The sequence below is a fragment of the Brachycentrus maculatus genome, unplaced genomic scaffold, assembly GCF_059751285.1.
Source record: "Brachycentrus maculatus isolate JH-2025_06_01 unplaced genomic scaffold, ASM5975128v1 h1tg001102l, whole genome shotgun sequence".
NCBI classification, from domain to species: Eukaryota; Metazoa; Arthropoda; class Insecta; order Trichoptera; family Brachycentridae; genus Brachycentrus; species Brachycentrus maculatus.
This window is the reverse complement of record NW_028281806.1, coordinates 129,968-157,943: the sequence shown is the minus strand read 5'-3', so window position 1 is coordinate 157,943 and position 27,976 is coordinate 129,968. Positions and strand designations below refer to the sequence as shown.

The following is a 27,976-nucleotide window of genomic DNA, read 5'->3' as shown; positions in this document are numbered from 1 at the left end:
TCAAAAAATCTGTGTTTAATTTAACAATTGATACATAAATTAAAAATGGCGTTCTACAAATTAAACGCCAAATCAATATATGGATACATTGGCATGATCCGGATCAGTGGTGCCTGAAGAGGTCCTGGAAGCGCTGCGCGTCGTCCAGGTCCGCCCGGCCCGGGGCCCCCGCCATGGCCTCGAAGCCCATGGGAGGCGCGTCCTCGAACATGGCCGTGAAGAGGGCCCCCCCGGCCTCCGCCCCCGCGGCCAGCTCCTCGTCCGACAGCGCCAGCTCCGCCGGCCGCGCGCTGAAGGCCATCCCCTGATCACCCTCTCCTTCTGCCCGATCGCAGAGCTCGGCCGTGTACGAATTCGGTTCTATAAAAAAATATATTAATTATTGTTCCTTTTTGTGTGATTTTTTTTAAATTACCTAACGTTTAAGTGACTCTGCTTCTCTCAATCTAATAATAATAATAATAAATCCCTTACCGCACCCCAATGGTGCATAGGGCGCTGCTTCATATAAACGCAGTGTTACCTCGATCGATTACACATGAAGGAAAGGTGATCAGCCCTCCACTTCAGGTACCAGTCCAGTGTAATATTGAATAAATATTAGAGTGAAAAAATCACTTATATTTATTATACCCTTCTGGGAATCGAACCCGGAACCTCCAGAACGGTAGCCGAGCATGCTGACCATTACACTACGGATGCGGACGAAATCTAGCTACGGCTTATTCAACACCGTTTATCATGTCCCTACTCAGGCTTCAACTTTATAAGTTTCATAGCCTATGCCTACTCGTGAGTGGATTTACTCTTTATGTTTAAAGTTACTATAATTTCATGTAATTCATGAGTGAAAATTCTAGGCAAAAACACTCGTTTTTTTTGTGATCAAGATAACACATTTTTATCAATGGATCATTTTCAATCAATTGTAATTATTGGCTGATAAATTAATATGAAAAATCACAAGACTATCGGTAGCATTCCTATTAAAATCTGTAGGGAACTAAGGGAGATATGAAGGTTTAAACTTTACATATTTTAACCTTTCCCTTCCGGTGCTAAAATAAAACGCGCGTCCCGGTGTTGGGTAGTCACTACACAATAAAAAATTAGCCATTTTGAATACAGAAATCCATAGCTAATCCCCTTAATTAATTATAAATGAAGTAAAAATTTTGTCCGCCTCCGTAGTGTAATGGTCAGCACGCCCGGCTACCGTTCTGGAGGTTCCGGGTTCGATTCCCAAGGGGGGTAAAATAAATATTAGTGATTTTTTCACTGTAATATTTATTCAAAATTACCATGGACTGGTACCTGAAGCGGAGGGCTGATCACCTTTCCTTCATGTATAAACGATCAAGATAACATTGCGTTTATATGACAGTGCCCTATGCACCATTTGGGTGCGGATAAGGGTTTTATTATATTATATTATAGATTTATTTGCTGGAAACATTAAAAAACCATCTGGCAACGCTCACGAAACAAGTGCAGGTCTGCTCTTGTTGGGAGCTCAAGAGCAACTTATGATGGACAGCTATTGCGTATTGGGTGCGCTGTTGTTACGTTCAACAGATGGCGCTGCCATGGCGGTAATTTTTTTTTTTTAATGAAGGCAGGGTGATCAGCCCAGCACTGAAGAGCAATGAAAATAATTAAAATCAACAAAACAACAATATTGAAAATGCTAAGTGACATCAGCTGCAAAGAAGCACGATGTCCGCCATGAGCAATAGTGTCGCATGGTTCAACCTATTTTTTATGAAGGCAGAGTGATCAGTCCAGGGAGACGCTGTAGGGAGGCGACAAGGCGGGAGCCACTCACCGACGGCGTGCGTGTGTCGCAGGTGCGTGTTGAGCTCGGCGCGCAGGCGGAAGCGGCGCGCGCAGAGGGCGCACGCGTGCGCGCGCTGGCCCGAGTGCACGAGGCGGTGCGCCTTGAGCGCGTACGGGCGCCGGAAGGCCAGCCCGCACGCCGAGCACGCGTACGGCCTCTCCCCGGTGTGGATCCTGCACAGAGCCCACAGCATTATGTTAGGCCGACGAAGGAAGTTTAAATTAACTGGAGATTCTTCAAAATAAAGCTATGGAAATAGTGTTAACAAAAAATAGATAAAAGAATGTAGAAAAAATTAGAGAGAAGAACTCAACTGGTTAACTTTAAAAAAAAGACTAATGTATAATATACTTCTTTTTACATTTTTGACATCTCAACATAGATGAAGAAGAATATGGAAGTCTGGGAATTTACAGAGCTTATGACTGTCATAGGCTGGTTTAGGTGATAACTTTCCACATGTGTAACATTCACTACCATTCTACCCATGGTGTAAATTAAGTGTAAAAATAGTTTGTATTAAATGTGTGTCCGCCTCCGTAGTGTAATGGTCAGCACGCTCGGCTACCGTTCTGGAGGTCCCGGGTTCGATTCCCAAGGGGGGTAAAATAAATATAAGTGATATTTATTCAATACTACCATGGACTGGTACCTGAAGCGGAGGCCTGATCACCTTTCCTTCATGTGTAAACGATCAAGATAACACTGCGTTTATATGACACAGTGCCCTATGCACCATTGGGGTGCGGATAAGGGTTTAATTTAATTAATAAATTAATATATTAAAAGTAAAAGTAAGCATGAAGACTTAAAGGTGTAGAAGAATCCCGCTTCGGAAAACTCCTTCAGACACATGGAACAGATCAATATCCAATGTGATATTGTTCAACATAGCGGTAGCTCTTCCTACAGGCATAACCATCGGCAGGTTGGTCCTGTGTATAGGAATGGGAAACAATCTATGCCGACGCTGTCTTAGGTAACTATCGGGAACATACAGACCAATGCTTCGGATAATTTCAGGATTATCCATTATACCGCGCAACAATCGATAAAAATGCGTAATCAAATACACATTCCTTCTAGTCTCTAAACTATTGTAGCCGAGCATACCCTGGAGGAACTGGGTCGGGTAGAGCCGAGGATAATAGCCGTACTCTCTCATGTAGAGATACCTCAAAAACTTCTTTTGGACTTTCTCTACCATAAGAGAAGGCATAGGCTGGTTTTAGTGATAACTTTCCACACGTGTAACATTCACTACCATTCTACCCATAGTGTAAATTAAGTGTAAAAATAATTTGTATTAAATGTGAAAAAACCTAACTCATAGTCCGGGAGAGGGCGGTGGAGTAGGAGTAGGGGAGGAGGGGGTGAGGATGATGTCTGCACGTACCGCAAGTGCTCATTGCGCATGCCGTGCGTGCGGAAGGTGCGGGAGCACGCGTGGCAAGCGTAGGGCCGCTCCCCGGTGTGGCGGCGCGCGTGGCTGCGCAGGTCGCTGGCGCTGTAGAAGGCCTTGGGGCACTGCTGGCAGCGGTAGTTCACCTCGCGCATGTGCACGCGCCTGCACAAGAGAAGGGACTCAGTGTGAGTGACCGGTTACAGAATATAGAGTGAGTGAGTGAACAGTGACAAGGGACAGGACACAGAGTGAGTAACAAGGAACAGGATAGAGAGCGAGTGATAAGAGACAGAATATAAAATGAGTAACAAAGGACAGAATATAGAGTGAGTGAGTGAATGAGCAATGAGCAGTGACAAGAGATAGAATACAGAATGAATAACAAGGGACAGGATAGAGAGTGAGTAACAAGGGACAGAATATAGAATGAGTGACAAAAGACAGAATATAGAGTGAGTGAGTAAAGACAGAAAATGCGAGTGAGTAACAAGGTACAGGATACAGAGTGAGTGGTAAGAGACAGAATATAGAGTGAGTGAGCAGTGATCAGTGACAAGTAAATCCTAAGATACTTGCCTGGTGTGGGTGTTGAGTCCGGTGGCGTGGACGAAGGTCTTGTGGCACTGCTGGCACGGGTGCAGCGTCTCCCCCCTCCGCCCCTCTCCGTGGCTCCTGCGGGAACACCAACCCATCCGGGAACAATGAAACCATCAGGGAACAGTACGACGCAACATAAGGAGCATCCCACACATCCAGACGGTGCACAAATCGGGAGTGTGGAGTCAAATGCAAACATTATTCGATCTTGGATTTCTCCAAACCCTCAGACACACCCAATGGTGCATAGGGCACTGCATCGTATTTACGCAGTGTTATCTTGATCGTCGGACAGGACCCCATAAGATGGATCCCAAGAATTATACGATGGAGACCTTGGGAGACCAAAGGAGGCGTCGGAAGACCACAAAAAAGATTTTCAGGGCAATATTAAGCTAGTAAGATATCAAATAGTCAATGATCACATTATTGTACAACAATAACGTGATCATTGACTATTTGATTCAATTCAATTCAATTTATTCAATAATTAATATATACATTACAAACAAACATTTAAGGCGTATACATTAAAAAAACAAATTAAAAATTACGCAAGAAGACTCTTGTTAAATGTGTAGAAGAATCTCGCTTCGTAAAACTCCTTCGGACACATGGAACAGATCAATATCCAATGTGATATTGTTCAACATAGCGGTAGCTCTTCTTACAGGCATAACCATCGGCAGGTTGGTCCTGTGTATAGGAATGTGAAACAATCTATGCCGACGCTGTCTTAGGTAACTATCGGGAACATACAGACCAATGCTCTGGATAATTTCAGGATTATCGATCATACCACGCAACAATGGATAAAAATGCGTAATCAAATACACATTCCTTCTAGTCTCTAAACTATTGTAGCCGAGCATACCCTGGAGGAACTGGGTCGGGTAGAGCCGAGGATAATAGCCGTACTCTCATGTAGAGATAGACTTACCTCATGTGCGTTTTCAGCCCGACCTTAGTGGTGTATCGCTTGTCACACTTTCCGCAAGCAAACAGACCTGGAATGCATAATCACATGCATCAATTTCTACGTAAAAACACTTAACTGATATTGCTTTTAATTAAAAGGATGCAATGTTTAGTTCCAATGGTAAATAATATAAGGAAAGAATGCAAGGCTGATATAAGCATTATCCATCAAATTAAGAAATTTGTTTACAACATTTTGAGTGTGTCCAAATACTTGTTCACAAAATCTGGATTATCTCCAATTACAGGAGTTATTTTCATATTATTTTTTGACATCTCATCAAAGATGAAGAAGAATATGGAAGTCTGGGCATTTACGAGGCTTACGACCGTCATAGGCTGGTTTAAGTGATCACTTTACACACGTGTAACATTCACCAATTCTACCCATTATTGACAACCACACTATTCAAATTCTTGGAAGTTCTATATATATGAACCAATTTAGAAACCTTGTTCTTGAATCACTAGAACTTCACTAGAGACATCTATTGGTGAGATGTAAAGAAGCTTTTTACTAAGCAGAAACTATTATATTAGTATGTGAGATCCGAATCCTGGATTATAATCACACACATGAGAATTGAGAACAAGGTTTCTAAATTGGTTCATATATATAGAACTTCCAAGAATTTGAATAGTGTGGTTGTCAATAATGGGTAGAATTGGTGAATGTTACACGTGTGTAAAGTGATCACTTAAACCAGCCTATGACGGTCGTAAGCCCCGTAAATGCCCAGACTTCCATATTCTTCTTCATCTTTGATGAGATGTCAAAAAATAATAAGAAATTTGTGTTGAGATGGTTTGGGCATGTGGAACGAGTGAGTGAAGAAAGGATCATCAAAACCCTTACCGGCACCCCATGGTGCATAGGGCACTGCATCATATAAACGCAGTGTTATCTTGATCGTTAACACATGAAGGAAAGGTGATCAGCCCTCCGCTTCAGGTACCAGTCAACGGTAATATTGAATAAATATTTGAGTGAAAAAATCACTTATATTTATTTGATCCCTGCCTGGGAATCGAACCCGGGACGTCCAGAACGGTAGCCGAGCGTGCTGACCATTACGCTACGGAGGCGGACAAAAAAGAAAAAAAGGATAGTACAACAAAATTTATGAGGCGAATGTGGTTGTTGGTAATAGAAGCAGAGGAAAACTTGGCATGATCAGGTATTTCAAATTCTCCAAAGTTGTTGGAATCATTGGTTTGTACGAGTATAAGGAGATGGCTGTATGCGGAACAGGCGAAGAATGTTTGCAATGATAGAGTGGTGTGGCGTTCTATTCTCTCTGCCTACCCCTGCGGATAAGCCGTATGTAGATTAGTTAGCTACAACATCCAGATCAACCTAGTTTGATGAATGGATGTAAGGTACTGATGGCGTGAAGCTACCAGGAGTACAGAACGGCGCAGGAGGTATTTGGTACCCATGCTAGTTAGTTAGTTGATTATTATTATTTACTATAGTACTAGGAAGGGATACATACAACCTTCCAATACAATTCAATAACACACATACATACGTTCTGATATTCCACACATCCCTTCCATACAAACTCCATGAAGCTACCAGGAGTACAGAACGGCGCAGGAGGTATTTGGTACCCATGCTAGTTAGTTAGTTGATTATTATTATTTACTATAGTACTAGGAAGGGATACATACAACCTTCCAATACAATTCAATAACACACATACATACGTTCTGATATTCCACACATCCCTTCCATACAAACTCCATGAAGCTACCAGGAGGACAGAACGGCGCAGGAGATATTTGGTACCTATGCTAGTTAGTTAGTTGATTATTATTATTTACTATAGTAGGTACTAGGAAGGGATACATACAACCTTTCAATACAATTCAATTACACACATACATAACTAACTAACTAACCATCACGCCGCTTCCCCGCAGGCGTAGGCAGAGAGAATAGAGCGCCACACCACTCTGTCCTTGCAAACATTCTTCGCCTCTTCCACGTTCATGCATCTCCTCATACATACCCGCCGATTGTTACGACTCCTAACCTGACCACTTTCAAGTATTTGGCATACCTGATCGTGCCATGTTTTTCTCGGTCTTCCTCTGCTTCTTTTCCCACTAACATTCGCCTCATAAATTTGTTTTATCGTTCTTTCCTCACTCATTCGTTCTACATGTCCAAACCATCTCAACACACCTTTCTTAATTTTATCGATAATGCTTATCTCAGCTTTGCATTCCTTCCTTATTTCACTATTCGCACATCTATCATACATCGTTTTGTCGCACATTCTTCTGAGAGATCGCATTTCGACTGCATTCAGTCTACTTTCATCCTTCTTTTGCCAACTCCTTATTGGATACATACAACCTTTCAATACAATTCAATAACACACATACGTTCTGATATTCCACTCATTACTTCCATACAAACTCCATGAAGCTACCAGGAGTACAGAAGGACGCAGGAGGTATTTGGTTAGTTATAAAGTAGAGTTACCTGGTTTGGCTGACGATGATGGAGGATGTTCAGACCTCCTGTGCAGGAACAGCTGGGCCTTGGTTTTGACGGTAGTTCCACACTCCGGACAAGAATATTGGAACCTAGATTACAAATAATCGATGGTCAAGTATTTTTATTCTAGTTCTACTTATAATACCTATATCCTGTCCGCCTCTGTAGTGTAATGGTCAGCACGCTCGGCTACCGTTCTGGACGTCCTGGGTTCGATTCCCAGGGGGGGTAAGAATAAATATGAGTGATTTTTTCACTGTAATATTTATTCAATATAACCCTGGACTGTTACCTGAAGCGGAGGGCTGATCACCTTTCCTTCGTGTGTAAATGATCAAGATAACACTGTGTTTATATGACGCAGTGCCCTATGCACCATTGGGGTGCGGATAAGGGTTTTATTTTATTATTATATCCTTATAGCCTTTACTATGAACTAAATTATATTGTATACGCACACACAGGCCATGCCTTTGTGGGATATTTTTTCGTATTTATATTTTATTCATATTTTTTGTATTTGAATTTATGTCATGTTTTGTATATTGCAAAAGAATTTAAAATAAAGAAAAAATAAAATAAAATAGATGCAGCATAGAGGAAAATGGGTTTGGTCCACTCCATTTTCAACAATATTTTGAGTGTGTCCAAATACTTGTTAACAAATCCGTATTATCTCCAATTATAAAAAATAAAAATAATAAACCCTTATCCGCACCCAATGGTGCATAGGGCACTGCGTCATATAAATGCAGTGTTATCTTGATCGTTTAAACATGAAGGAAAGGTGATCAGCCCTCCGCTTCAGGTACCAGTCCAGGGTAATATTGAATAAATATTACAGTGAAAAAATCACTTATATTTATTATACCCCCCTTGGGAATCGAACCCGGGACCTCCAGAACGGTAGCCGAGCGTGCTAACCATTACACTACGGAGGCGGACAAAATTATAGGACAACTCAACATAGATGAAGAAAAATATGGGAGTCTGAGCATTTACAGGGCTTACGACCGTCATAGGCTAAGTGGTTAAGTGATCAATTTACACACGTATAACATTCTGATAAATAAAAAGACTTCTTTGTCTCATCAATAGATGTCACTAGTGAAAATTATAGTGATTCTTGTACAATATTTCAAAATTGGATCGTATATATGTATAGAACTTTCAAGAATTTGAGTAGTGTGGTTGTCAATAATAGGTAGAATTGGTGAATGTTACACGTGTGTTAAGTGATCAGTTAACCAGCCTATGACGATTGTAAGCCCCGCAAATGCCCAGACTTTCATATTCTTCTTCATAGTATGATAAATCACTCCATTTTCTCTATGCTTCTGAAACGTGAACCATAAAAGCAGCAGAAAGAGAAAAATCGCTGTCAAAATGTGGTGTTGGAGGCGCATGCTCCGAATTCCATGGACAGCTAGACGCTCCAACGAGTCCATTCGCCAGGAACTACACTCGGACGGCTTGACTCTGGCCAGTGTCTGTACCCGACGGATTCTCCAGTTCTTTGGACACTTTGCGCGTGGCTACGAGGATAGCCTGGAACGGCTGGTTGTGATGGGTAGCCTGGAGGGGAAGAGAGGGAGAGGAAGATGCCCACACGATGGACCGATGGAGTTAAGGGAGCAGCAGGCACCTCGGTGGTTAGATCTACATGCAGTGCAGGCAAGGGATAACTGGAGAAGGGTCATTGCTTCCACAAGGGTCACAACCCTCAGTAATGAGGAATAAGACGGAGAAGAATAGAAATAACGGGAATATAATGTATGTAGCAAAAGAAGAAGTAGACTGAATGAACACTTCAAAAGGACCAATGTGGCATTACGTTTAGACGCAAATATAGACCTTCGGGACATACTTTTCTATTGGCGGAAGAGAAATTTCATCTGCGGGAGCTGACCCGTTCTGTTGTCCGTGTACTTTCTTCCTGTGGTATGCGATTCCCCAACTGCAAACCAAAATAAATAATAAATTACATATATTTGTCATCTCTGCAGGTGTTAAACAGGGATGTGTAATGTCACCGTGAAATAGTAAATGGGGAAATTTTATAACAGGTATGTAGATGATGATTTCCTTTAATTGGGAAGTATGTTTTCTAGGGATGGAAAGGAGAGTGAACGCCGGGAACAGGGTGAATGGTGCACTGAAATCAGTTATAGCAAATGCAAGCCTATCAGTGAAAGTCATATACTGTGGAGTCAATTCTAATGTATGGAAGTGAAGCATGTAGTTTGCAAAAAAGTAGACTAAATGCAGTCGAAATGCGATTTCTTAGACAAATGTGCGGCAAATCAAAGTATTTTGGATGTTGGAACAGTGATATAAGGAAAGAATGCAAGGCTGAGATAAGCGCTATCCATCCAACCAAAGAAGGTGTGTTGAGATGGTTTGGGCATGTGGAACGAATGAGTGAAGAAAGAGCAGTAAGACAAATTTATGAGGTGAATGTAGACGGAAATAGGAGCAAAGGAAGACCTGACACGATCGAGTATTTCAAATACTTGGGCAAAATCAGGTCAGGAGTGGAAATAATGAGAAGATGAAGAAGCATAGATTGTTTGCAAAGACAAAGTGATGTGGTGTTCTATTCTCTGCGCCTACCTCTGCAGAGAGCGGCATTCGATTCAGTTAAATTACAATTCAATTTATTTATTTCAATTAATATATACATTACAAACTACAAATAAATTAAATCGTATACATTAAAATAAAATATATGCAAGAACTATTGCTAAAGGTGTAGAAGAATCCCGCTTCAGAAAACTCCTTCAGACACATGGAACAGATCAATATCCATGATGGTTAGTTAGTTTCTTTAACTCACAACCTGACGTTGTGAGTTAAAGAAGTTAAATCACCTGTTGGGAAACTCGTCACCACAAGTCCGGCACTGGTACATGTGCACGTTGTCCGAGTGCTTCTGCCTCCTGTGGACCTGCAGATACGTCCAATGCAAGTAGGATTTGCCGCACACCTGTAATGAATAATGTCATTTTTAGTCTTTCCTGCAGTTGGCACTAGGCCTGTGCCCAACGAGTGTTTGGCACAAAGCGCGTGCCAAACATATAATGTTAATTTCTACAAATCGACTATTGACATCTCACTTATATATTCTGAAGGGGACTGTAACCGAGGCTCTGGGGGGACTACAACCGAGGCTCGGGGGGAACTATAGCTGAGGCTTGGAGAGAGTATTGCCGAGGCTTGAAGGAGACTTTCCGAGGCTCGGGGGGGACGATAGCCGAGGCTTGGAGAGAGTATTGCCGAGGCTCGGGAGGAACTATAGCCGAGGCTCGGAGAGAGTATTGCCGAGGCTCGGGGGGAACTATAGGCTCGGGAATGCGGAACCTACCTCACAAAGGAAGTGCCTCACGACTGGATAAGTGTCCGTCACAGGCGTGGAGTGCTTGGAGCGATAGAACCCGTGCGTCGTCTTGTGCGTGGTACATCTGGAAACCAATGAGGAACCATCAATCTCCGATGCGATATTCTTCGTGGTCAGTCTATTAATGCTTCGCCCAGTGACGTTATGCTCGTCCGTGGTGATGTCACGTTCGTCCGCGGTACATTTGTCTATGGCACTCTGGTCGGGCACCGATTAATGCTTCTCCGCAGACGTAGGCAGAGAGAGAGAAAAGTACGCCACACCTCTCTGTCTTTACAAACAACCTTTGTATCTTCCACATTCATGCATTTTCTCAACTTCTGACTCGACCACGCCTGAGTGTTTAAAACACTTATCACGCCAAATTTTCCTCGGTCTTTTTCCGTTTCAACTACATTTGCCTCATAAATTTGTTTTACTATCCTTTCTCTGCCCACTCGATCCACATGCCCAAACCATCTCAACAAACCTTTCTTAATTTTATCCATAATGCCTTGCATTCTTTTCCTTATTTCACAATTCAACCATCTCTCATCCATCAGGGGTGGCCAGAGAGAATAGAACGCCACACCAATTTGTCTTTGCAAACATGTGTAATGTGGACTCACCGCGAGTAGGAGGAGAAGGTCGCCCCACACACGTGACACACAAACGGACTCATCAACCCTTTGTGAACATTTCTATGGGCGTCCAGAGACTGCGGTCTCCAATACACTCTGGAAACAAACACATAGTTTTCCATCACCGACAAGTCTAAGCAAAAGTTGAATTTGTGTGGAAAGAGTGAACGCCTCTTTGCCTGAAAGACAGTGATATTGGAGTGATGTATAACCATATACTTGAAGCGTGGAATGGGAAGGTATTACTTAACTAAGGAGGTTGATAGTTTCGTTTCTTCTTGGAATTTTTTGGTCACAAATAGCATATCAAACGCGCTTTGGGCGTTATCTTAGTTGGCACAGACTGTATAAGAAACACGATTCAAGTACTATCCTAGTTGGCATAAATCGTCTACCAAACGGGCATTGGGCACTGTACGGCACAAACTAATTACCAAACATTCCACAAATTGTGTTCTAAACACACTTTGGACACTATCCTAGTTACCACAAATTGTACTCTAAGCACACTTTGGGCACTATCCTAGTTGCCACAAATTGTGTTCTAAACACACTTTGGACACTATCCTAGTTACCACAAATTGTACTCTAAGCACACTTTGGGCACTATCCTAGTTGCCACTAATTGTGTTCTAAGCATACTTTGGACACTATCCTAGTTGGCACAAACTAATTACCAAACATTCTTTGGGCACTATCTTAGTTGGTACAAACTGTGTGCCAAACACGCTTTGGGTGTTGTTTTCTAAAAGTGCTCTGAGCGCTTTCTTAGTTGGCACTTGTGTACAAAACGCGTGTTGGGCATTTTTTTTTTTTTTTTTTTTTTTTCTTTATTTAAAATTCTTTTGCATTACATAAATTCAAAAACAAAAAATATTATATAAAAAATAAAAATGAATACAAAAAAAGATCCCACAAAGGCATGGCCTGTGTGTGGGTACACAAAATAAATAGTCATAGTACAGGGTATAAGGGTATAGGTTTCTAAGTATAATTAGTTAATACAAAATACAAAAAACTTAATTTAAATACAAAAAAAAAAAAAAATACCTGAATCTCAGTGAGCAATTTTTTATTATTATTTTTTTTAATTAAAACTTAAACATAAAAAAATGACAAAGTAAAAAAGTAAAAAGCTAGCGATCATGTGCTAAATGAAAAAGGAACTTAAATTATCCTAGCTGGAACAAAATGTATCCTAAATGCGCCGTAAACACTATCCAAATTAGTACCTACTGCGCTGTGGGCAATAACTAATTTGACACTAACTGTGTGCCAAATGCGCCGTAAAAACTATCTCAGTTGGCACCACCTGTGTGCTGACCCCAAGTATAATTTTTTTAAATTAAACCATATCCGCTCCCTAGGTTGGAGCATATGGAGTCCACAAACTGTCTTCAGGCTTTTCTGTCGGCTGCCAGCTCCCTCGCATCCTCCCAAGTCAGATCCGCGTCGCGAAGTTCTGACGAGAACTGCCGACGAATTGTCAGCAGTGGTCGTCCTGGGCGGCGCGAACCTGATGCCTTGTAAAAGAGGCAAGCTTGATGGGGGCTCTCAGGAGGCATGCAGAGTACACACTAGACGGAGTACACAGACCCCAAGTATAGGGAAAAAATAAAAATTTACTTAAACTAACAATGGTATTCAATGCTACCTTAATTTATATATAAAACCCTTATTCGCACCCCAATGGTGCATAGGGCGCTGTGTCATATTAACGCAGTGTTATCTTAATCGTTTACACATGAAGGAAAGGTGATCAGCCCTCCGCTTCAGGTACCAGTCCATGGTAATATTGAATAAATATTACAGTGAAAAAATCACTTATATTTATTTTACCCCCCTTGGGAATCGAACCCGGGACCTCCAGAACGGTAGCCGAGCGTGCTGACCATTACACTACGGAGGCGGACGAAAATATATAAATATATATAAGATTGTAATTAAATCAATTTTCAAGGTCAAATACAAGTTTTTAGTTACTTTTCGCAGTATTCACAGCGGTACGCTCTGTCGATCTCTACCAACTTGATCCAGCGCCTCGACTGTACGGTCAACTGTGACAACTTCGCGGCTCCCTCTGCGTCTTGCGACGACTTCCGATCCTCTGCGGCGAACGACTCATCCCCATTCGTCTCTTGGTCGTTCAGTTTGTCGGGAAATATGTCGGGATCGTCCGGGTCGTTCTCGTCAAAGTCCGGACAGTCTCCCGTTTCTTCCAGGTGTTCCTGGACAAAAATAGGGATAGGTAAAATTTACAACATTTTGAGTGTGTCCAAATACTTGTTCACAAATCTGGATTATCTCCAATTATAGGAGTATTTTCAAGGAACTTCCACATAAAAATTATATTGTGACAGTTGTTTCGCCTAGTCATGGCATTTTCAAGCAAATGTGAAGTTAAATTCACATCCGTCTACAACATTTTGAGTGTGTCCAAATACTTGTTCACTTTGAGTTATTTTTCGTATTATTTTTTGACATCTCTTCAAAGAATTAATATAAGAGATTCTGCTTAGTAAAAAGCTTCTTTACATCCCACCAATAGATGTCTCTAGTGAAGTTCTAGTAAATCAAGAACAAGGCTTATAAATTGGTTCATATATATATATATATATATATATATATATAGAACTTCCAAGAATTTGAGTAGTGCGGTTATCAATAATGGGTAGAATCAGTGAATGTTACACGTGTGTAAAGTGATTAAACCGGCCTATGAAGGTTGTCGACCCCGTAAATGCCCAGACTTCCATATTCTTCTTCATCTTTGATGAGATGTCAAAAAATAATATGGGTAAAATTAATACTATGTGTGACGGTGCGATTTTTCTGGAGCCAAAGAGCGCTCAAACGCTCTAAATGCTAATTTGTTCAAAGTTTCAAATCTCCAAAAATTATACACAGATTGCTTGAAATTTTGACACAACTTTGCATTCGCACATGTTTCCATCTAACTAACTGACTAACTAACCATCACGCCGCTTCCCGCAGGGGCAGGCAGAGAGAATAGAACGCCACACCACTCTGTCTTTGCAAACATTCTTCGCCTCTTCCACGTTCATGCATCTCCTCATACATACCTGCCGATTATTTCGACTCCTAAACCTGACCACTTTCAAATGTTTGGCACACCTGATCGCGCCATATTTTTCTCGGTCTTCCTCTGCTGCTTTTTCCAATTACATTCGCCTTACAAATTTAACTCATAACTAACTGACCATCAGCATTTTTATTCTCGAACGGTAGGTACATATCGTATACAGCAGGAGAAAGTGACCAACTTACAAACAGTAAAATGTTCAGGAGGGCCATTTAAGTCACTTTTGCTTGGCAACAAAATAACCATCAATGCAGTTAGTCATTTTTAACAAGTTAATATATTATACTTTCAACTTTGAATTTCTTTGGATTATTTTTCAGGGCAATATTAAGCTAGTAAGATATCAAATAGTCAATGATCACGTTTTTGTAAAAAATGCACTTTGTCACTTTCTCCTGTACGACTACGATATACTCTGTTTCTTCTCAGTTTAAATCCATTATCCTACAAAACCCTTCTCCACCTTTCCAGACCATTCTGCAAATCTTCGTATATCACTTCTTCATCTACGTTGAGATGCCAAAATGTGGTATCTATGGCTGTTACCACACAACTCGCGCACAAGGCACAAGCACTTGCACACGCCCGAGCTGTTACCTCGGCGTGGGCGGCGTCCCGGAAGACGCGCTGGCAGCCGCCGCAGGACAGCACGCGCGCCGCGACGGGCTCGGAGCCGTGCGTGAGCAGGTGCATGCGCAGGCGCGACCCGCGGTTCAGGAACTTCAGGCAGATGTGGCACTGGAACGGCTTCACCTGCGACAAGAGACCAGACCTTCGGTTCAACTCCCGAGTCAGGTATAGCAAATATACAATTGACTCGAAAATATTGCATTGGACACTACCCAAGCAACCACAGACTGTGACAACATGCGTTGGACACTACCCAAGCAACCACAGACTGTGCCAACATGCATCGGACACTACCCAAGCAACCACAGACTGCGCCAACATGCATCGGACACAACCCAAGCAACCACAGACTGTGCCAACATGCATCGGACACTACCCAAGCAACCACAGACTGTGCCAACGTGCATTGGACACTACCCAAGCAACCACAGACTGTGCCAACATGCATCGGACACAACCCAAGCAACCGCAGACTGTGTTGTATTTACCACTACTTTTACATTTGCGACTGTATGCACATACAGACACGGAGGCACAGACTGTCTTCCAAGTGCACTATGGTACTTGTGTAGGGTCTCACCTTGAGATGGGTGACCTTGTGCTCGGCCAGGGTCTGGCGGTCCAGGAACCTCTTCCCGCACTGCTCGCACTCGTGCGCCCGCTCCCCGGAGTGGCACTTCAGGTGGCTGCTCAGGGACGCCCTGAAACCACAGGAAACATCTTAACCCCTTGTCTGATTTGCCCGAATACAATTCGGGTTGGTATTTTGAAGACACAGTGATTTGCCCGAATCCAGCTCGGGTCATTCCCCCACCAGTCTAGATTCTTCCATTCTTCCGAATCGACATGATTCATTGTTTCCCTGACAGGTATTGTCACGACACGTTCATTATTGTAGACCAAATACAGATTAATTGTTTTTTGTACTGGGCTCAAGTAACACATCAAAGTTCAAGTAGCCCCGTTCTACGGTACCTCAAAAATTTTGCGGAACACTGCTCTAAGCGCCTCTTAAAAACAGCCCACAGGACCTACACCAAGAAGAAGAAGAAGAGAAGAAGATTAACAAAGATTAGTAACATAAGCCTCCGTAGTGAAATGGTCAGCACGCTCGGCTACCGTTCTGGAGGACCCGGGTTCGATTCCCAGGGGGGGTAAGAATAAATATGAGTGATTTTTTCACTGTAATATTTATTCAATACTACCCTGGACTGGTACTTGAAGCGGAGGGCTGATCACCTTTCCTTCATGTGTAAACGATCAAGATAACACTGCGTTTATATGACGCAGTGCCCTATGCACCATTGGGGTGCGGATAAGGGTTTTATTATTATTATTATAGTAACATAAAGACATAAGTAAAAAGGATTTAGGCACTCGGTACGAGGTACCTATCCCTCGTGGCACTGACCGCAGCAGGAAGTCCCTCTCGCAGCCGGGGTGGGGGCAGCGGTGGCGGCGGGCGCGCGCGTGCGCAAAGTGCACGTGATCGTACAGCTCCTCCTCAGCGCCGAACCGGGCGTCCGGGCACGCCGGGCACGCCAGCGCCAGCGAGCACTGCAGGTGGCGCCTGCAAGCAGACGAGCATCGCACGCTCAGGGCAGGGTCGAATGGGAGATATTAATGTTTCTTGGAGGTGTATAAAGAAGGCGATGAGTGAAGAAGGATGTGTTATGCGGAGGAATGGAAAGTGTAATATCCTGAGAAGTGGATAGACCATGATCGGGGTTGAAAGATTGTTTTTTTAAATTTTTTTATTTGGGTTTACAACAGCAACATATCGCTCACTCCTTTCAAGAACGTCATAAATCAAAAAACTTGATTTTTCAGGACAACGTTTTTAAAGTTTAAAAATATAATACAATGTGTTAAAAATAAATATCAAGCCACTCTTTGAACTTTTTACTGTGCAACAGATCTTTTAAGGTAAAACCTGAAGGTTTTTTCTCCATTTGAAAAATATTTATTATATTTAAAAAAATAATTAAACAATACCTTTTCTTTAAAATGCAAAAACAACACTTTCTGCCCTGTAGCGGGTAAATATTATGTTAAAAATATGCCGCTTTTGCTGGGATATAGTACATTTTTTGGGCATTTCGAAAACATGCACAACTAAAAATTGACGATTTTTTATTTATGACGTTCTTGAAAGGAGTGAGCGATATGTAAAACAAAACAATTGAAAGATATACATTAAACAAGCCAATTATAGCTAACCACAGAAACATAAAGATTAGTATAACATATTTAGTGTAGATCTAGCAAATAAATTAATGTGTATGTGTGTGTAATGTTGATTCAGTATTGCAGAAGATGTACTCACAGATGGAACTGAAGACGCACTTTGGTTGGGAAGACCTTGCCACACGAGTCACACGAATACTTGTGTCCCGAGGTCAAACTTCTCCTGGCCTTGTTGGAATCACCTTTTCCGTAGCCGCAGTGATGTCTTGCCAGTCTCTCTGCTGAGCTGTAGCGCCTCCTGGAACATTCATCTTGCAGTAGTAACAGCGGATGATAGTGAATTAGCTTGCAGTTGTAACAGCGGATGATAAAGTACTAGCTTGCAGTTATAATGGCAGATGATAATGTATTAACATACAGTTGTAACAGTGGATGATAATTTACTAGCTTACAGTCGTAACAGCGGATGATAATGTACTAGCTTACAGTTGTAACAGCGGATAATAATGTATTAACATACAGTTGTAACAGTGGACGATGATGTACTAGCTTACAGTTGTAACAGCGGATGATAATGTACTAGCTTGCAGATGTAGGAGTGGATGATAATGTACTAGCTTACAGTTGTAACAGCGGATGATAATGTACTAGCTTGCAGATGTAACAGTGGATGATAATGTACTAGCTTACAGTTGTAACAGCGGATGATAATGTACTAGCTTGCAGATGTAACAGTGGATGATAATGTACTAGCTTACAGTTGTAACAGCGGATGATAATGTACTAGCTTGCAGATGTAACAGTGGATGATAATGTACTAGCTTACAGTTGTAACAGCGGATGATAATGTACTAGCTTGCAGATGTAACAGTGGATGATAATGTACTAGCTTACAGTTGTACCAGCGGATAATAATGTATTAACATACAGTTGTAACAGTGGACGATGATGTACTAGCTTACAGTTGTAACAGCGGATGATAATGTACTAGCTTGCAGATGTAGGAGTGGATGATAATGTACTAGCTTACAGTTGTAACAGCGGATGATAATGTACTAGCTTGCAGATGTAACAGTGGATGATAATGTACTAGCTTACAGTTGTAACAGCGGATGATAATGTACTAGCTTGCAGATGTAGCAGTGGATGATAATGTACTAGCTTACAGTTGTAACAGCGGATGATAATGTACTAGCTTGCAGATGTAACAGTGGATGATAATGTACTAGCTTACAGTTGTAACAGCGGATGATAATGTACTAGCTTGCAGATGTAGCAGTGGATGATAATGTACTAGCTTACAGTTGTAACAGCGGATGATAATGTACTAGCTTGCAGATGTAACAGTGGATGATAATGTACTAGCTTACAGTTATAACGGCAGATGATAATGTACTAACATGCATTTGTAACAGTAGATGATAATATACTAGCTTTCAGATGTAACAGCGGATGATAATGTATTAACATACAGTTGTAACAGTAGATGATAATGTACTAGCTTGCAGTTGTTACAGCTGATGATAATGTACTAGCTTGCAGTTGTAACAGCGGATGATAATGTACTAGCTTGCAGATGTAGCAGTGGATGATAATGTACTAGCTTACAGTTGTAACAGCGGATAATAATGTACTAGCTTGCAGTTGTAGCAGTGGATGATAATGTACTAGCTTACAGTTGTAACAGCGGATGATAATGTACTAGCTTGCAGTTGTAACAGCGGATAATAATGTATTAACATACAGTTGTAACAGTAGATGATAATGTACTAGCTTGCAGTTGTTACAGCTGATGATAATGTACTAGCTCGCAGTTGTTACAGCTGATGATAATGTACTAGCTTGCGAGTCTAACAGCAGATGATAATGTGTAGTTGTAATCTTGGATGATAATGTACTAACTTGCAGTCGTAACAATGGAACTTGCGAGCCGTCACAACTGGCTGGTCTTCAGTCTGTGAGTCGGTTTCCGCTTGAATTATCCATATGCAATCCTCAGTATCAGAACCCTATAAAAGGACACAACACTATAATATAATTTGTGAACAAAGATTTGGACACACTTGAAATGAGTTTTGGCTTATCGTAGTCTAGAATCAGAAAGCAATATTTTGAACTCCTACCTTGTGTTCTGATGTTTGGAGTGAGTCTTCATCATCTGAAATGATAATACCAAAAGTTACCAATAAGTGACCGCTGAATCAATTAACTTTGTATCTTCGGTTGGCACACAGTTTGTGAAGCCTTGGATAGCGCCCAACCCATGTTTGGCACATTGTCTGTGACACCTTGGATAGCGCCCAACCCATGTTTGCCACATTATCCGTGACACCTTGGATAGCGCCCAACCCATGTTTGGCACATTGTCTGTGACGCCTCGATTAGAGCCCAACCCATGTTTGGCACATTGTCTAACACGCCTTGGATAGCGCCCAACCCATGTTTGGCACATTATCTGAGACGCCTTGAATAACGCCCAACTTCTTCTTCACAACAATCTTCGCCTCTTCCACATTCACACATACCCGCAGATTATTCCCACTCCTGACCTGACCGCTTTCAATCATTAGAAACACTCGATCATGCAAAATTTTCCTCGGTCTTCCTCTGTGTCAATCACTGATACGACATGAGTACGTAATATAAAGGGACATACCGTCCTTGTTGGCTATGCTGATCAGGACCCCCGTGCCCTCGTCCAGCCACTGGGCTCCGCCCCCGCGCCCCCGGGCGCCCAGCGCGCGCCGCAGCTGCTGCAGGTCCTGCAGCCGGCCCTCTTCCCCTTCCTCCTCCGCCCTGCAGTGCTCCTTGCGCATGTGCGCGCCCACCTCGTCAATGGAGCTGTACCCTGGAACGTCAGGCTTATTAGTTGTTGTATGATGTGTTGGTCGATGGGAATGGGGTTTGGTAGGGGGTGTGATTTAGCATCACTGGTAAACGGCAGTGCCTCGAGTAGATTGGCAATTTGGGTAGGTATTGGCTCACCTTTTGGGTGGGTATTACCTCATCTGTCTATGTTGGATAGGTATAAGCTTATCTATTGGGTAGGTATTATCTCACCTTTCTAAGTTGGGTAAGTACTGGCTCACCCGTTGGGTCCATATTAGGTCATCTGTCCAAGTTGGGAAGGTAGGTCCATATTAGCTCACCTGTTGAGTAGATATTAGCTCACCTATTGAGTGGGTATTATCTCACCTTACCAACCAAGTTGGGTAGGTATTAGCCCACCTGTTGGCTAGGTATTAGCTCACATGTCCAAGTTGGGTGGATATGAGCTCACCTGTAGTGGTATACGGTATTGTTTTGTTTTTGGTATTTTTGTTTTTGATATTTCTTCTTCTTTTTCTTTTTTCCATGTTCGCTCCCTAGGTGGAGCATATGGCCTACACGAGACGTCTCCAAGTCACTCTGTCACGCGCCATCTCCTTGGCTTCCTCCCAGGTCAGTCCGACGTCTCAAAGTTCCGCTGAGTATAGTCGGTGAATGGTCGTCAGCGGCCTTATTTGATATTTATCAAGTAAATTTCATTTTAAAATAATAATTTATGATTTAGGATTGATACTTGCCGTATTCGCAGATGACGCAGGGGAACACCGGCTGGTTGGAGACTGTAAGCTTGTGCTGTGCGCTGTGAGCTACCGGCAGCTGCGAGAAGCCCTGCCCGCACAGCCTGGCACAGAATATGAACAACAATTGTTTATCGAATCAAAAATATAACATTTCTTGAATGTTTTTCGCAAATACTTTGTGGCACATTTTATAAAATTAAACAACTTTTTTTAACCACTTTTTTATTATAAGAACACTTTAACCTACCCGTTTTGACAAGAACCTTGTCATCATCAGGGTTTATTAAAACATTAAAACATAAGGTAACATTAATATTTGGTAAGGGAATGTAGTTAATTAAGAGTATTTTAATGTTTTAGAATTTAATAAACCCTGATGATGACAAGGCTCTTGTCAAAACTGGTAATAAAAAAGTGTACTGATAATAAAAAAGTGGTTAAAACAAAGTTGTTTAATTTAGTAAAATATAACTTGGATGGCTTGTCTCTGGCCAATATCTGTACCCGACGGATTCTCCAGTTCTTTGGACACGTTGCGCGTGGCAACGAGTATAGCCTGGAGCGACTAGTTGTGATGGGTAGCCTGGAGGGAAAGAGAGGGAGAGGAAGATCCCCACACGATGGACCGATCAAATTAGGGCATCAGCAGGCACCTCAGTGGTTGGAGCGGTACGTGCAGCGCAGTCAAGGGATAGCTGGAGAAGAGTCATTGCTTCTGCAAGGGTCACAACCCTCAGCAATGAGGATTAAGTCGGAGAAGAAGAACATCGTTTATCGAATTGTGATATAAGGAAAGAATGCAAGGCTGAGATGAGCATTATCCATCAAACCAAGGAAGGTGTGTTGGGTTGGGAAGAAAGAGCAGTAAGACAAGTTTATGAGGCGAATGTAGATGAAAATAGGAGCAGAGGAAGACCTGTCACAATCAAGTATGTCAAATACTTGGGCAAAATCAGGTCAATTGGGAATAATGATTGAATGAAGAGGCGTAGATTGTTTGCAAAGACTGAGTGATGTGGTGTTCTGTGAATCAAATGACTAAATTTTCTCACCTGCAAGAATACGACGGTATCTCCGCACTATCGGCTACGTTAGTCACAAAATTATCTTTAAAAATATCAAAATGGCCGTTTTCTTTTTTCACGATGCAGGACTGATCCGTCGCGCTGACGGCCTCGCTCCTACCGCTCACGGAACGGTTCAGCAGCTTGCGGTTCGAGGGTTGAGGCGGCAGCCCATCGCGTACTCGCTTGTAGATTGTCTGAACGTTGTTCCTGATCACGAGGTGATCGCAATCCCCGAGAGCCTCTGGCTTCGTTTCATACTTGACGTAGTTCTTATTCAAGCACGGGGAGCATATCACCTTCGGAGAGTCAAACAGCTGTTTCGCGGCGTGTTTGACCCGGCTCTTTTGGATTTTCGGGTCCAAAATATATGCGACGTACGCGTTTGATACTATATACAAGCCGCAGACGTGGCACTTGTTTTCGTTTGACTGTTTTTTCGGTATCGCGTCACTCACGTTGGATTCTGTTACCTCGTAGTGCGTTATCTCGCTGTCCACGATTTGAAACGCGTTCTGGTCTTCAGATTCAGAGCTACAGTCGTTTGGTTGGATATTATACAAGACGAGATTATCAGAATTTGCAGGTGAGTGATTGGAGTCATTGTTACTCGCGTAGTATCCTTGTGCGTCGCTTATTACGTAGACCACTTCTTCTTGCTCATTTTCCGCATCCGTCAATGTGACTATTTCTTGAGTTTCGTACTGTTCTTGCCTGATTTCTTCGTCTCTGGCGTCCGGTTGGAAGATGATTTGGGATTTTAAGATGAACTGGTATATGTTGTCGGACAGCGAGACCTCCGTTCCGCCCGTGATGGTCGCAATGTCCACATCTTTCCCTAAAATCGACCTACAAACAAGTAACACAAATATCAATAATTTGAGTAGACTATTTAATCAACCAACTAACCATCACGCTGCTTCTCCCAGGAGTAGGCAGAGAGAATAGAACGCCACACCAATCTGTCTAAGCAAACATTTGCATCTTCCACATTCAATTCATTTATAATTAACATACACATTACAAACTAAAATTTAAAGCGTATACATTAACAAAAATCGAAAATAAGCAAGAATACTATTGCTAAAGGCGTAGAAGAATCCCACTTAGGAAAACTCCTTCAGACACATGGAACAGATCAATATTCAATGAGATATTGTTCAACATAGCGGTAGCTCTTCCTACAGGCATAACCATCCGCAGGTTGGTCCTGTGTACAGGAATGTGAAACAATCTATGCCGACGCTGTCTTAGCTAACTATCGGGAACATACAGACCAATGCTCCGGATAATTTCAGGATTATCCATCATACTGCGCAACAATGGGTAGAAATGCCTCATCAAATACACATTCCTTCTAGTCTCTAAACTATTGTGGCCAAGCATACCCTGCATTTATATATCTCTTGATACATACCCGCCGATTATTCTGACTCCTGACCTGACCACGCCTGAGTATTTGAAATACTTGATCATGCTGAAGAGATGGGTCGACAGCTGGAAATCGACATCGCAGGATGCTAGTCCTCCTTAAAAACAGGCCACAAGGCCTACACCAAGCAGAAGAAGAAAAAGAGAAGAAGATCATGCTAAGTTTTTCTCGGTCATACTCTGCTCCCAACATTTCTGCTTCAGTTGAATTAAGTAAGTTAATTTTTTGACTATCAAAGACTGTCATGAAATAAATGTAGGATTTTTCCCAATTACATACTAGGACAGTGTTCCGCAAACTATTTCTATTCAAGGTACACCTACCAAATTACTAAATTTCAGAGGTGCATATTTACCATATTATTATGGTAACATATTTAACATATCGCTCACTCCTTTCAACAACGTCATATATCAAAAAACTTGATTTTCCAGGAGACCGTTTTTAAAGTTAGAAAATATAATGAAATTTATTAAAGATAAATATCAAGCCACTTATTGAACTTTTTACTGCGCAGTTTTAGGTAAAACCTGAATGTTTTTTCTCCATTTGAAAAATATTTAGTTTAGTTTAAAAAAATAATTAAACAATACCTTTTCTTCAAAATGCAAAAATGACACTTTCTGCCCTGTAGCGGGTAAATATTAGGTTAAAAGTATGCCGCTTTTTCTGGGCAATTGTGTTTTTTTCACAAACCTAGACCTTTTTTCCGCGGCACACCAACTAATCACCGCAGTATACCAGTGTGCCGCGGCAAACACGCGGCTGAACAATGTACTAGGAGACGGTCACCTTAGCCTGCATTCTTTCCTTATCTCGCCATTCCAACATGTATCACACATGGCTTTGCCACACATTTCTTTAGACGCTTCAAGTAATTTGAGATCCATACCTCGCTCTCTCCATGAAAGTGTGGAAATCATCCTCGGGCAAGACTTCGATGGAAGTCTCTTCATCCAGATGGTTCTGCAGGCACAGGATGATGCTTGAAAATGACATTTCATTCATTCTGAAACAAAGGGAAAAAATTGATCTAGAATAGCGAGACAGGACCCCACAAGATGGACCCCAAGGATTCTACGATGGAGACCTTGGGAGAACAAAAGAGGTGTCGGAAGACCCCAAAAGAGATGGTCTGATGATGTTGTCGCTGTGGGGGGTAGAATCTGGCTGCAAGCAGCAACTGACCGGAGGAAACAGAATGAAGGGGAAGAGGCCTATATCCAGCTGTGGAGGCCAGAGGGCTCATAAAGAAGAAGAAGAATGTTATTCTCATCATACAATGTATTAACAATTTCAAATTCATAATAATATGTCGTCACTGAGTGTTCTTGTGCTAAGGGCACATTTTGCAATGCTTTTAATACGACTACCACTGCCCTGCAGAGGTAGGCAGAGAGGATGAAATGCCACACTTGTCTGTCCTGACATACAATCCTAGCTTCCTTCACGTATATACATCTAATTATACATGCTCTCCGGTTACGTAGACTATTGACACAACCATATTTTAGCTTGCGATTGATTTGGTCGTTCCAAGTCTTTTTTGGCCATTCTCGTACCGTTCTCCCATTTACATTCGTCAAATATACTTTCTCAGTCATTCTCTCTTTATCCATTCGCTCCACATGTCCATACCGCCTTAAAGAACTTTTCTTAATCTTTTCAATCATCCCTAGTTCAGTCTTACATTCCTCCTGTCGGGTTGTGGTCCCGTGGTTAGTGTCGCGGACTCTTAAGTCAGAGTTTCTCGGTTCGAACCCACTCAACCACAATTTGATACCTATTTCTAATAATGAGCCGCTCAGGCTCACAGAAATAGAATGAAATTGAAATATTTGTGTACATAATAAAAATATTATTTTTTGACATCTCATCAAAGATGAAGAAGAATATGGAAGTCTGGGCATTTACGGGGCTTACGACCGTCATAGGCTGGTTTAAGTGATCACTTTACACACGTGTAACATTCACCAATTCTACCCATTATTGACAACCACACTACTCAAATTCTTGGAAGTTCTATATATATAAGCCAATTTTAGAAACCTTGTTCATGAATCACTAAAACTTCACTAGAGACATCTATTGGTGTGATGTAAAGAAGCTTTTTATTAAGCAGAAACTCTTATATTAGTATGTGAGATCCGAATCCCGGATTATAATCACACACATGAGAAACGCCAGAAAATACCATTTTCATTTTTATTATTAAGCTTATAATTTGACCAGATAATTTATTTACAACATTTTGAGTGTGTCCAAATACTTGTTCACAAAATCTGGATTATCTCCAATTACAGGAGTTATTTTCATATTATTTTTTGACATCTCATCAAAGATGAAGAAGAATATGGAAGTCTGAGCATTTACGGGGCTTACGACCGTAAGATCACTTAAACCAGCCTATGACGGTCGTAAGCCCCGTAAATGCCCAGACTTCCATATTCTTCTTCATCTTTGATGAGATGTCAAAAAATAATATGAAAATAACTCCTGTAATTGGAGATAATCCAGATTTTGTGAACAAGTATTTGGACACACTCAAAATGTTGTAAATAATAAAAACATATATGTTACGGCGTAATATTTGTAGCAACATGAACTATGACCCCAAGCGCCCACTAGGGGCAGGGCGGGGTGTACGCGGGGAATGTTTACGTTATATCCCGTATGAGACGAATGCAGGGGATGCTACACACACTTGTCATTGTACTGTCATGGCGACCTGTTGAATAAACCGATTGCATCCTAATTACGAGTTATTATTACCTTTACCCGAGCCCCGTAATAATATATTTCTCTTTTTCTTTTTTTTTCTCTGATATCATTATTTTTACTTCTGTCATACGTCGATTTTTCCACACATTCGTCTGAGGGAATGCACAACAGCGGTGTTCACTTATTTTATTAGTAATTTGTCTGTCATCAGTCATACAAGCATGTATGACATGGCCGAATGATGCAATCTATTTCAGATCTACCCACCTCCATTATCCATTTATGAATAGCTCTTTTATACTTAGTTTCATTATTTAATGACTTTATGGATAATCGAAGCAGGTAATTCAGTTTGATTTTTTTTAGATGGGAATTGCATTAATTATTTTCCTGGCTTATAATGTTTTTGTCCGCCTCCGTAGTGTAATGGTCAGCACGCTCGGCTACCGTTCTGTAGGTCCCTGGTTCGATTCCCAGGGGGGAGTCAAATAAATACAAGTGATTTTTTCACTGTAATATTTATTCAATATTACCCTTGACTGGTACCTGAAGCGGAAGGCTGATCACCTCTCCTTCACATGTTAACGATCAAGATAACACTGCGTTTATATGATGCAGTGCCCTATGCACCATTGGGGTGCGGATAAGGGTTTGAATGAATGAATAAAATATATATAAAGTTAAAAAAAAACTATGTCCACAACATTTTTAATGTTAACGAAAATGTGAACGATTGTTTTTAGAGACAGGGTAGTGTGGCGTTCTGTTCTCTCTGCCTACCCCTGCGGAGAAGCGGCGCAATGGTTAGTTAGCGAAGCGGAGGGCAGATCACCTTTCCTTCATGTGTTAACGATCAAGATAACACTGTGTTTTTATAATGCAGTGCCCTATGCACCATTGGGGTGCGCGGATAAGGGTTTTAAGTTTTTAAGGTAATCAAACCCAAGTTTGAAACTAAGCAAGCTTTAAAATAATGAGATTAGTATATCTTGCAGCATAAAAAATTAATATTACATTCGATGTAAAATTCCTTTTTTATACGAGTTTTCTTTTTGTTATATTTTTTTACAACAGTAACAGTCGGCGGGTATGTATGAGGAGATGCATGAACGTGGAAGAGGCGAAGAATGTTTGCAAAGACAGACTAGTGTGGCGTTCTATTCTCTCTGCCTACCGCTGCGGAGAAGCGGCGTGATGGTTAGTTAGTTAGTTAGTTTTTTTTTTTACAACAGGTATTCAAAAATTTGTAAATACAATATTACTCTAGTATAGGAGATAATAATTGCCAATAAAAATATTTCGACATTTTTTATTGGCAAAGGGCTTGAAAGATACCCATATTAATTTATGTTGTACCAAGATTAGAATTTAAAAAAAAAAAGTAATTAATTTATAAGCGGCCTGTAATCCGCTGTCATGGCTGACATTTCGTATGGAGTTACGGCCTGTGAATATTTTGACAGCTGGATATTATATTTTAGCGGGAATATCTTCATAGAGTTTTATTGGTAAAAGGAAATCACATTATGGACGTAATATTTCACACATATTTTTTAAATACTTACATTAAAAAGATATTCACAATTTAATAACAGCGGCAATATACAAAACAACACCATGATAGGTTTTTCTTTTGAATTAGAGATAAAGTACAGGGCATGATTCTAATCAAAGTTCAAGAAGTAGGTCTGATCTTAGGTATATGTCTCTCTATACATACCGAAAACTAACCATCACGCTGTTTCTCCCGCAGAAGTAGGCAGAGAGAATCGAACGCCACACCACTCTGTCTTTGCAAAGATTCTTCGCCTCTGCCACATTCATGCATCTCCTCATACATACCCGACGAAAGTGACTCCTGACTCGGTCGCTTTCAAGTATTTGACATACCTGATATCATACATACCATATTTTTCAAATATTAGTG

At 41.4% G+C, this 27,976-nt stretch overlaps 1 protein-coding gene across 1 annotated transcript; it reads right to left on the bottom strand.

Annotated features, from left to right (window-relative positions):
* On the bottom strand, window positions 1-27,691 carry LOC148299531 (uncharacterized). Its single transcript, XM_088275965.1, has 22 exons — window positions 27,615-27,691; window positions 24,221-24,337; window positions 21,885-22,745; window positions 20,830-20,933; window positions 19,920-20,111; window positions 19,387-19,421; window positions 19,166-19,272; window positions 17,403-17,561; window positions 16,488-16,646; window positions 15,657-15,777; window positions 15,044-15,199; window positions 13,327-13,571; window positions 11,332-11,439; window positions 10,691-10,787; window positions 10,197-10,312; window positions 9,194-9,283; window positions 7,312-7,415; window positions 4,780-4,846; window positions 3,819-3,914; window positions 3,234-3,404; window positions 1,826-2,010; window positions 1-360 (listed from the first exon to the last, which is right to left on the bottom strand). The coding sequence occupies exons 2-22, from the start codon at window positions 24,334-24,336 to the stop codon at window positions 104-106; spliced, it is 3,546 nt and encodes a 1,181-aa protein (XP_088132091.1). The 5' UTR covers window position 24,337; window positions 27,615-27,691; the 3' UTR covers window positions 1-103.
* Window positions 27,692-27,976: the final 285 nt, after the last annotated feature.

What these genes read in the sequence shown, in the direction of transcription:
- LOC148299531 (XM_088275965.1), bottom strand. Translation starts at nt 24,336, where the DNA reads ATGAATGAAATGTCATTTTCAAGCATCATCCTGTGCCTGCAGAACCAT. An exon ending in ATACCGTCGTATTCTTGCAG is followed by an intron (nt 20,934 to 21,884) that starts GTGAGAAAATTT and finishes ATTCTGTGCCAG; the next exon opens with GCTGTGCGGGCAGGGCTTCT. An exon ending in ACCTTCTCCTCCTACTCGCG is followed by an intron (nt 10,788 to 11,331) that starts GTGAGTCCACAT and finishes ATTGGTTTCCAG; the next exon opens with ATGTACCACGCACAAGACGA.